The sequence below is a fragment of the Rattus rattus genome, chromosome 9 (genome assembly GCF_011064425.1).
Source record: "Rattus rattus isolate New Zealand chromosome 9, Rrattus_CSIRO_v1, whole genome shotgun sequence".
NCBI lineage: Eukaryota > Metazoa > Chordata > Mammalia > Rodentia > Muridae > Rattus > Rattus rattus.
In genome coordinates, this window is record NC_046162.1 from 33,486,075 (window position 1) to 33,497,505 (window position 11,431).

The 11,431-nt window shown below is 45.7% G+C and overlaps 1 protein-coding gene across 1 annotated transcript; it reads right to left on the reverse strand.

The window, feature by feature from the left end:
* Positions 1-941: 941 nt before the first annotated feature.
* On the reverse strand, positions 942-7,572 carry Znf879 (zinc finger protein 879). Its single transcript, XM_032911811.1, has 3 exons — positions 7,211-7,572; positions 6,719-6,811; positions 942-2,819 (listed from the first exon to the last, which is right to left on the reverse strand). The coding sequence occupies exons 1-3, from the start codon at positions 7,353-7,355 to the stop codon at positions 1,405-1,407; spliced, it is 1,653 nt and encodes a 550-aa protein (XP_032767702.1). The 5' UTR covers positions 7,356-7,572; the 3' UTR covers positions 942-1,404.
* Positions 7,573-11,431: the final 3,859 nt, after the last annotated feature.

The following is an 11,431-nucleotide window of genomic DNA, read 5'->3' on the forward strand; positions in this document are numbered from 1 at the left end:
TTTGAACTTACCTTGAATGGAAACAGGAAAAAGATGGTTCACAAGACACAGGAAGTTCTAGAAACTTCACAGGGTTAAGAAGTTGACTCTAAAAGTTTATATAAACAGTGCACAATTATTACAAGGAGCACAGTGCTTCACTGTGACATAATTCTTATTTCTGATGAACTGTGTGTGTGTGTGTGTGTGTGTGTAAATAAAATTTCAAAAGCATTTGTCTGAGGAACCTTTACCTCACAATTTAGTGCAGCAAAGGTAATTGCATTCTGAGAAAAACAAGTGGAGACACCATGCATTGTGTGCCTTAAAGTGCTTTCAGGTCTGAACCAGAGGTGATAAACTGTGGGAAGATAAAGCAAAGAATAATACGCCTGCACACTCAGGGTGATTTTCTTCTCAGCTTAGTGGAAATTGTTGGGCTGACCTTCCTCAAGTTGTATTAAGGTATGTCTCTGTATTTTTAATTGTTAATTCTGTACTGGCAGATAACTAAGTGCCGGCAGGACTTTGGTATTTTCATTTTTATGTCCATCACTGAGTTTTCTACATTGTAAATGTGTGCCCTTCCTCTCTGCCTAAAGCAACCTAAGAGATGAATCAGGTGATTGGTTGTGATAAAGATCTAAAGGCCAACAGATGGGGCAGGAAGCATGAGGGCGGAACTTCCAGGCTGAGAGAGTAACACAGGGGAGGCAAAAAGGGAGAGATTACACAGTGGACATGGAACGAGACTGGAGAGAGGTAAGGAGGTAAAGAACTAGCCTCGTGGCATTCTCAGGCTAGTATAATTGGGTTAAGTCTAAACTGAGCCCCAGCAAAAGGTCTCAGCTTTAAATTATACTGGAAGTCTTCATGTTGCTGGCAGGACCAAGAAAATCCAGCAATAGAGAAAGGAAAATGAACCATAAGTTTTAACAACAAATAAGAACTCGTTTCCAGAGTATTGAAAAGCAAACTTTAGTGACCATGGGCAGCTAGATATTTTTTCCTCATTTTTTCTAATTCAGCTATTTTGCATTCACACTCAAAGGCATTGTCCAACACAGATCCTAGACTGGTCTGATGTATGCACTTTCGCCTAAATCAGTAGGTCCCAGTGATGCTTTAAAAGGTTGGTGGCTATGAATTCTACATCATCACTAGAAAGAAAATATTAATCCTTCAATCTTAGTGTCAACTTCATCATCAGTAAAACTTCAGAACATGTGGAAAACATTCTATGTAACTTTTCCAAACACAAGTTTATTCTGCATCACGAATGCCAGAGGTTTGCTGAAATCTACCCTCATGCTCACCCGCGACTAACTACCACTCATCACTCTCTGGATGAATTCTGTCACAGTCAGTATGCAATGAATGTCTCAAGGCAGATTTACCGCATGCATTTTACTTATACGGTTGTCCTCAATAATGTGTCTTCTGGTGGTTGGCAAGAGATGAGCTTTGACTGAACGCTTTCCCGCATGTTTTGCATTTATAAGGTTTTTCTCCTGTATGAATCCTTGTATGTGTCATAAGCGACGAACTCTGTCTGAAGGCTTTCCCACAGACTTTACAGTTGAATGGTTTCTCTCCAGTGTGAATTCTCTGATGCTGGATGAGGGCTGAGCTTTGGTTGAAGGCTTTTTCACAGTCACTGCATTTATAAGGCTTCTCGCCAGTGTGGATTTTTCTGTGAGTATTGACTGCAGAGTGGGAACTAAAAGCTTTCCCGCATTCTTTACAGTGGTAAGGTTTCTCTCCTGTGTGGATTCTGTGGTGGATGTTAAGCCTCGAGATCCAGGAAAAGGCCTTCCCACATTCGTCACACTTGTACGGCTTTTCTCCCGTGTGGATTCTTTGATGCTGGATAAGTGCTGAGCTCTGGCTGAAGGCTTTCCCACACTCCTTGCATGCATACGGTTTCTCTCCAGTGTGAATCCTCTGATGAATGATCAAGGCCGAGTGGTAACTGAACACTTTGCCGCACACATTACAGTGAAAGGGCTTCTCTCCGGTATGGATGCGGTGGTGTCTGCTCAGCCGTGATATGGACGTAAAGGCTTTCCCACACTGGCTGCATTCATATGGTTTCTCCCCAGTGTGAATCCTCTGATGCTGAATAAGAGACGAGCACTGGCTAAAGGCTCTCCCACACGCGCTACACGTATAAGGCTTCTCTCCAGTGTGGATCCGCTGGTGATTGTTAAGGGACGAGCTGCCTTTGAAGGTTTTGCCGCATTCCTTACATCGATAGGGTCTCTCTCCAGTGTGCATCCTCTGATGCCCAATGAGAGAGGTGGTGAAGCTGAAGGCCTTCCCACATTCACTACAGACGTACGGCTTTTCTCCAGTATGGACTCTCAGGTGCTGTGTCAGGGACGAGCTTTGGCTGAAGGCCTTCCGACATTCCTTACATTGGTAGAGCTTCTCTCCAGTGTGAATCCTCTGATGTTTGCTCAGGGAAGAACTGTGGAGAAAGACCTTCCCACAGATGTTACACTTATAAAGCTTGTGCACTGTGTTGAACCCCAGTTGTCTGAATAGAATTGAGTACTGCGGGGAGCGAGGCTTTCCTCCTCCGGAGACAACTCTGGTTTTCCTAGGATTTCTCACAAGTTCGATCCCTGGAAAGCCCCTCTCTTGTGTACAGTCTCTTCTAAGAGAAAGCAGCATTTCACTGAAGAGGTTTTTCCTATAGCCTGGTTGCTCCTCCAACTGTTCCTCATTTACACATGGTTTTCCCAATAAGAAGCCGAAAAGATCATCAACTCTCTGGTGTTTCAAGACTTCCTTATTTTCCTCTTTGGAAACCCTGGGTTCAAACAAGCTCTTCCACCCTAAATTAAACAAAATGTCAGCAACTCTTGCACAGAGAATAAAGGAAAACAATGCAAAAAAATACATGACACAGAAAAGCCAAACTCAAAACCACGTGACACAGCTAACAAATCCAAACTCAAAATCTTAGCAAAGGTTAGGACAAGGACAAAGGAAAGGAAATAGGGGAGGGTAGACATGCCTGAAAGGTCTGAAGAAACGTGTGTGTGTGTGTGTGTGTGTGTGTGTGTGTGTGTGTGTGTGTGCGCACCTGCATGTCTGTGTGCCTGACTGTCTGTGTGTGTGTGTGTGTGTGTGTGTGTGTGTGTGTGTGCCTGCCTGCCTCTGTGTGTCTGTGTGTGTCTGTGTGTTTGTGTCTGTGTGTGTGTGTATCTGTGTGTGTCTGTGTATGCCTGCATGTCTATGTGTGCCTGAGTGTGTGTGTGTGTGTGTGTGTATGTCTGTGAGTGCCTGAGTGTGTGTGTGTGTGCGTGTGCACATGCCTGCATGTCTGTGTGCCTGTGTGTGTGTGTGTGTGTGTGTGTGTGTGTGTCTGTGAGTGCCTGAGTGTGTGTGTGTGTGTGAAGATGGTGAAGATGGGCTGAGGACATCAGGTGGCAGCTCTAACAGTAAGAAGGGGTGCCAGTCTTGACTTAGCAACAAAGCCTGGGTTGTCATGTATTTCTGAGCACAGCTTATGTTACTATTCAGTTTCATCACCCAAGTCAGGGGCCAGTACACTCAGGTAAATCCCAAAAGAAAACTGCAGGGAGGAAGAAGAAGAAGAGGAGGAGAGGGGGAGGAGGAGCCCATGCTCCAAGAACTCTTTGAAACAGTATCAGTCTCCACAGTGCCATGCTGGTTGTTGTCAGAGTGCTGACGGTGTAAGGCGCCTTCCCTCAACAGACCGTGCAGAGGCTGGTGCTCTGGGAATTACAGGGAAGATAGCCAGGGAAGAGTAAACTTTCCATTTAATAGCCAAGTAGCCAGACCGCCAAAGAGGTAACTATGGCCTTATGAAAAATATATAAGAACGAACAAAACCAAAGCAGTGGGTAGTGGAGGCAGCCATACTGATATTTAAGCTGAGTGGTAATAAGACGAAGTTGAAGATAAAATCTAGGGTCCAAGATGGCTGGATGGGGATCATGCTGCCCGCAACAACTTAGTTCAAACTTAGACTCAAGTGGTAGAGGAAGCATTGGGTCCTGAAAGCTGCCCTCAGCTCCACACTCATGCTCTGACTCATCCCCCAACTACCCTCCTGCACAAAATAAATAACTAATGTAAAAAAAGATAAAGTCTAAATGACAGCCAGGGTAGTAAGGATAGACTATAAGAAATTAAATCACTGATTCAAAAGAAATGAATACATTTTATAAAAGAGCTTCCATTCTCTTGATTATAAAAGAAGTTACTGATATAGAAAAAAAAAAGATAATCAGAATCAGACAGATAAACAGTTATCAACACTTGGTGTTCACAAACAGAGTGGAGCCAAGTGTGGATGCTATTGATAGGGGAAAAGAAGTCTAATGTCAGAATTCTACTGTAAAACCTATGTCTAAAGGAGAGGAGGAAGGGCTGAGACATAGACATATGCTGTACACAGAGACTCTGAAAAAGGTTATTGATAGAAAATATCCTCATTTAAAACAAAGGAAAATCTAAAGACAGCTCATAAATGGCAACCCAAGACGAAATTGACTCAGAATGCCCAGCTACTGCCAGCACAAAGTGAATTCTGGGTAAGTAACTGAGCCCAAAAGAATTATTGTCTGGTACCAGAAACAAAGACAAAATCCAAAGTACAACAGGAAGTGAGCACTTCCGGTACAGCAACCAGAGTCTAACAAACTCCACTGTACAGACCAGGAATCATGTATCTGCTCTATGTAGCTTGCGAATGTCACAGTCAAGAAGGGCCTAATGAGTATCTGCAAACATGCTTAAACTCTATACATATTCTGTATGTATGTATGTATACATACATTTACTTTTGTTAATTTTCCTTAACAATGGATATTGAGTTATAGACAAAATAGGCAAAAGCCCAAGGTATGGTAACACATATGTAATGAAAACCTCTTACATTAGAAAAGACTGGAACTTCTGCTGGACCTCATAGCCAGAGGTCATTAATACACCTGGAGATCACTTCAGAATTAGGAATGCTACCCTACTTACGCGCTCAGCCTGTCTGTTTAACCTGCCTTTGCAAGAACAATGTGACAACTGTCCTTACTTGCTGTGGATTTTTTTCCATGCAACCAACTTTAAAAACCTAAGCTTGGGGTTGGGGATTTAGCTCAGTGGTAGAGCGCTTGCCTAGGAAGTGCAAGGCCCTGGGTTCGGTCCCCAGCTCCAAAAAAAAGAACCAAAAAAAAAAAAAAAAAACCTAAGCTAATGTATAATTCCATGCCTCTGACCCAGAGAACAATGCATGATATGGTAGTCACTTGTAGAAAGGAAAAAATAGGTTGAAGAACAACCTTATAATATAAATACCTGACATACTGACATAGAGTCGAAAGCAGCATTCAGATATCACATGATCGCTTTGATCTGTTATCTGGGTCAGTTGGAGTTAGCAAAACTTTATCCCTTGTAAAACTCTGTTAAAGATTTCTGTAAAAATATCCCTCATTCTTTTCCCATATCTCTGTGATGTTCAATAGCTAAAGCCCTGTTGTAGATTTAGTTTACTGTCTATATTATGTTAGTTGGGTTCCCAATTTGCATGGGAATTTGCAAGAGAGATGTCCCTGCCCCCTAGCTGGTTCTAATTTGTAAATAAAGTTGCAGGTGGCAATGGTTGGGCAGGGTGACAGGTGAGATTTTGAGGTTCTGGGGGCAAGGAAATCCAGGAGGAAGGAAACGGCCAGGGAGAAGGCCCCAGCCTAACAAGTGTAGGAGAGAGAGAGACAGAGACACTTCCAAAATGAAAGAGTTGGGGGTCATGGCCCACGAGGGCTACAGGCCTGAGTCTGTGATGGCCAGGATAGAAAATAGGTTTTAGTAAGTAACAATTCAGGAGGAGAGTGCATTAGCCACAGGGAGGTTTGAAAGTGCCCAGCCATTGGGCTGTTCAAGACATATTAAAATAGAAGGCTCTGTGTGTGTGTGTGTGTGTGTGTGTGTGTGTGTGTGTGTGTATGTGTGTGTGTGTGTTTGTGTGTGTGTGTCTTTCATCCTTGGATCCAAAACATTTAGGCAGGTAGCAAGGAGTGTGCACACCCACTGCCGGGGAGATTAGAGCAGATTAACCAACTACGGCTTCAGAGCCCACCGCTAGGGACACACACAGGCACAGTGACAGACAAACTCCTAAGAGAGCATTCAGGCAGGCACAGATTTAGATTCACGCAACAGACAAGCTGCAGATGGGAGAGGTGGAAGGCATGGGGAGAAAGACGTAGAGAACTCAAGCTGGGCCTGTTCTTGGTAACAAACGACCGCAAGAGGAAGTCCTGTGATGTGTTTTCCTTAGTGCGACACCGACACTTTTGGGGTAGTCTGAGGTTATTAGTAATGTGTTTACGGGGAAGCTGGAACAGGGGATGCACTGCAGTCATGAAAGCCACACGCAAACCACTGAAGGGAAAGAGTTATCAGTGCAGGAAATGTGAAGGGACAGTAGATGGAGCAAGACTGATAAACATTTAACACGTGTCCCGTGGCAGCACGTGATTTCAGGTGACCAGAGGCATTTGACAAAGTACAACCGTGCTTGGACAATTCACCTCTCCCGCTGAACCCGATGCACCAGGTGATCAGAAACAAAAGGACACACATCCTTGCCAGCAAACCCATGTGCATCAAAGGAGGTTCCTAGCAGGTGTCCTCTGAGCTTAATCCCCTTAGTGTGCCCAGGCAGGTAGGAACTGCCAGGTTCAATCCCACTCCCTCTGCCACTTACCGAGGTATACACCTTGAAACATTCCACTTTCCACCATCTGGAAATCTGCTTGCTCTAACTGAGAGATGACCTTTGGCTTGGGAAACAGAATCCCTGTTCATGAACAAGAAGACATGAGCAGCCATACTGGCACAGAGATCCAGCCCAAGTCGACCCTGAGGTAGGGGTACCATGCACAGGAGGAGAAACTGTTTAGAAAGCAGCCTAAAACCGGGCTCCTAGAGGGTGTCCAGAAGCCTGAGGATCAGTCAGGGATCTAGCTCAGTGTTCCTGTTGGTGCGATATCTTAGGGGACCCACAGCAACAGGAAAACACAGAAAAGGTACCCTTTGCCAATTCAGCTGTGTTCAGACTTCTGAGAATAGCCAAGAGGAAGAGCAGCCATGATTGAGCCCAGCTCAACCTAGCCAAACCCTGCACATGCCCTCCCAGGTGGTGGGTAGGGATCTCGTGCCTCCGTGGCAGACTCTCAGCCCCCAGGGAGCTCCTTACCCAGCGAGGCCAGGTTGCTGTAGTTCTCCAGCATCACCTCTCGGTACAGGGTTCTCTGAGCAGGGTCTAGGTGCAGCCACTCATCCTGGCTGAAGGACACGGCGATGTCCCTGAACGTCACAGGCTCCTGGAACAGCAAACCCATTCCTCCTTACCCCAGACCATGCCCACAGATAGCCTGACTGAGAAGCAATCCCGTGAGGGTTTCAAACCCAGAAAGTACTTCTGGTCATCACCTTCATTCTCCAGCATAAATTCATGTATACAGTAGGTGCCACTGTGTCCTCAGAAAGCTCAAATACAGCACCCTTGTCTTAGTTAGGGTTTCTATGACTATGATGAAACACCATGACCAAAAGGCAAGTTGGGGAGGAAAAGTGTATTCGGCTCACACTTCCACATTGCTGTTCATCATTGATGGAAGTCAGGACAGGCACTTACACAGTGGAGGGTCTAGGAGCCAGGAGCTGATGCAGAGGCCATGGAGGGGTGCTGCTTACTGGCTTGCTTCCCATGGCTTGCTCAGCCTGCTTTCTTATAGAACCCAGGACCACCAGCCCAGGATGAACCACTCACAATGGGCTGGTCCTCCCTCATTAATAACTAACTAAGAAAATGCCTTATAACTGGATCTTATGCTGGTATTTTTTTTCCATTGAGGGTCCGTCCTTTCTGAGAACTCTATTTTGTGTGTCAAGCTGACACAAGACTAGCCAGAATGACCTTACGAGAGAGCACTCGAAATCATGAAACCAAGTCAGGAGGACAGAATTTAGTCTTCTTGAGACTAAGAAATGTACTAGACATCACAAAAAGAGAGAGGGTGTGGTGGTTTCTGTGCTTCTAATCCTCTCCAAATCGTGGACTGGGCATCCAGGTACAGCATTTGCAGCAGTCTTACTGTGGAAGGGCTAGGAGCTCGCCTTTTCTTTAGCATGCCAAAGACACACTTCCACAACCCCAAGCTGGCCACAAAGCTTGGCATCTTTCCTGCTCCGAAAGGGCAAAAGTAAATTAAATCTCTGACTCCCAGTGGAAATGAACAAAGAGGCAGTCTGCACCTCTGTTTCTTTGTAGTGCTCGCAGTAAAACCCAGAGCCTTGAGCAAGCTAGGCGAGTGTTATATCTATGCGCAACATCCCAGCGCTTACTCTGTGTGTGTGTGTGTGTGTGTGTGTGTGTGTGTGTGTGTGTGTGTGTGTGTGTATACACCCAAATGTGTAAAACCAGAAGTCAACCTCAGATGTCAAATTCCTCAGTATGCTATTCATTTTTGTTTTGAGACAGGGTCTCTCATTGGCCCAGACCTTGCTGACTCACTAAGCCAGTGAGCCCCAGGGATCCACCTGCCTCTTCCTCTCAAATGTTGGGATGACGAGCATTACCATCACCCCTGGCTTTTTCACCTGATTTCTCCACATTGCTTCAAACTTAAGTCCTCAGACTTGTGTGGCAAATATATTACTAACTGAGCCATCTTTCCAGTGAGTGAGGGAGTCCTCTTAGTGGCTAAGTCATCTGTCAGTCTCAACTCAAGAAACGCTTCCCCGAGGAACTGGTACCCGTGTCTCTCCTTGAGTAGAATCGTGACAGGTGCTAATATAATAGCCTCTAGATTAAGAAGGCCAAAACTCCCCTCTTTACAAAAAGTTCAGCCAAACAACCACCAAAGGAGTATCGCTTGCATGGTGCAGAACTCTGCATGGGGACACGTCTAAATCAACAGAACGTGAACCTCTCGGTTTCTGTGCCCTGCTTCTGCATGTATGCCGTATAACCTTTTCCTTCTGTTCCTTTGGATGTATCCCAGCATCACTTCTATCGATTAGGAGGACGTTAGATATGAGTGTGAGGGTAGGGGCTGGGATAGGGACAAAGCTCTATTGTTTACACTTAGCTTTATAGTAACAGGATATCAGAGCTGATGAGCATTATTGAGGCAAGTGATCATGAGACCAGTCCTACAATCAGGTCATAAGACCTCAAGCAGGTTAATATATGGGGCGGGGAGGATACATTTTCCAGTAGCCAAAATGTTTAAGTGGGAAAAGATATTAAAAGCTGTACTGACTCCCTTTGGCCTGATTCCATATCCTCTGCCTGGACAAGGAAGCTCCTACTCTACTAAAATCCTGCTTGCTGAGGCCCCTGGTACGTTTTGTTGGAACCTTCTCCAAGAGGATGCGAGAACCAGGGGACTAGATAACAGCCTCTGTTCAACAAGTGGAGTGAGGGAAGGCAGTTAACTCCTGGGCAATGGCTACTGATTCCTGCAAACAGGCCTTGGAAACTGGCCTGAGGCATAGGAAGTGCCTTCCTTCAGGAGTTAGGGCTTCACCTTTCAGCAGCTTCTGTTCCCTCTTAGGCTCTAAGAGACCAGAGAAGCTCAAGAAAGGATGAAATAAATCTGTCCCCTCCCTACTGCAGTCCAAAGGCAACTCACCCGAAGCTGGGCTGGCAGCAACCTCTTGGTCATGTTTCTCCCTCTGTAGCTCCTCCTGAGAAGACACCTGAGGCAGAGAAAGAAGCTGTGAGGCCTACTCCTCCTGGCTGCTCTCCAGCCCTCACTGGGCCAGAGCAAGCTGGAAAACACCTGCTGAGGATCCGCACTGCCCAGCCTTCCCGAACTACAGGAGACCTGGGTGTGAGTTCCAAAGCCAGAAGTAGGCAACCGCACACTATGTTATCAGGCCTGTGACCTTTTCGCTAGAGGTTATGATTATAGGTGAACTGAACTGAACAGTCACAGCTATCAAATTAACAAGGTAAAGGGCACCATTGTGTGCAACTCCCGGATGTAAGAGAAAAACACAAATATTCCACATATCTGCACTTGGACATTGCAAGGGAAAGAAACAACTGCAGAATGCATGCCCTTTTCAGACTCCACCAACTAGAAATTAGTCCACTCTTCCTCATGGGCCTTTGCTTCTGATCAAAAGAATTAACAAAGTCACTTCAAGTCATTAACAAGAACGCACACGCACACACGCGCGTACGAGGAACAGCATCACTAGCCAGAACTGTGCAGCTCATGTAGTGCGCATGATATTAACCAGTATCCTTCTGCTCCTTGCCAACAGTAAAACCTTAGAGCAAAGGTACAGAGGGGAAAAAAAAGGACTGTGGAATTCACTGTAAGACACTGTTCAGCACCAAAGACTGACTGACTGAAACGAAGAAACAAAGTTTCAGCTCCAGGATGGAAAGCCTGCAGGCGATCTGCTCAAGGCCGACCTGACTCCCTAACCTGAAGCCGGAGGCTTTCTTGACCGCTGCTCAGGCCGCGGGACCTGGAGTCAGGGCCCGAGGCCCGTACCTGCCGCCGAAGCCTCAGGGCGCTCCCGCCAGGTCCGCAGCCCTACCCCGTAGGCTCCCGGCCGTGCCAGCTCTACCAGAAAGCCCAATAAGCTCAATGCCCACAGTGGGTACGACTAGGCTCAACTGAGCGTGCGCGCAAGCCACCTGGTTTCTTTCCATTGTGGACTACATTTCCCAGAAGGCACTGGGACAATCCCACCCACCCCGTACGGTGTGGACTCCCCACAGTGCAGAGTGGGAGGCAGGCGCCTAGCTTTTCAATTGCCACCAGCTTTCAGGTTTTTGTGCAGGCTTCATTCGTAATTACAAATGGTAATACTACTAAAGAGGAAAAAGTGAGTTGAGTGTGCATTAAAAATGTAGAAGAATAAGGCTCTGGCTGCTTAGTTTCAGATAGCAAAAGGACTTGTCCTCTTTCATTTTTTTAACAGAAAATTATGCTACAAAAGATACATAACATACACAATTTTTCGTTGCTGGCTCATACTTCAATATTAAGCAAATAAACTGCCTTATTAGTTATTACTGCCACTGGCAGCTCCGACTTTCAGGGAAAGCAAAGAGGTAGAAATACTGATTCATTATTCGAGTTGGAAATGTCTAGCTCTTTTTACAAAATTTTATTCTGTCTTTGTCCACTGTAATGACAATTCAGCCTCAATTAGATACAAATTATGTTCTCTAGGTAGCAATTAACACAAAGAACTCCTTAAGGAAGTGGGGGTGGGGCGCCACACACAAGATAAGATCAGTGCCCTAAAAGAAGAAAGACGGCAAAAGGCTATGCCACAGTGTCCTAGGAGCCAACTAGAAGGGCTTCTGCTGAACCAAGATGGGAGAGAATTTCATCATCAGAAGACTCTGCAAACGACTGAAAGTCACCAAATGCTGTAAGATTCT

Bases quoted from the DNA above. Each gene is read 5' to 3' on its own strand.
- Znf879 (XM_032911811.1), bottom strand. From the start codon at position 7,355: ATGGGTTTGCTGTTCCAGGAGCCTGTGACGTTCAGGGACATCGCCGTG. The intron at 6,812-7,210 runs GTAAGGAGCTCC...GTTCATGAACAG, and splicing joins CAGCAACCTGGCCTCGCTGG to GGATTCTGTTTCCCAAGCCA. The intron at 2,820-6,718 runs GTAAGTGGCAGA...TGTTTAATTTAG, and splicing joins GTTTCAAGGTGTATACCTCG to GGTGGAAGAGCTTGTTTGAA.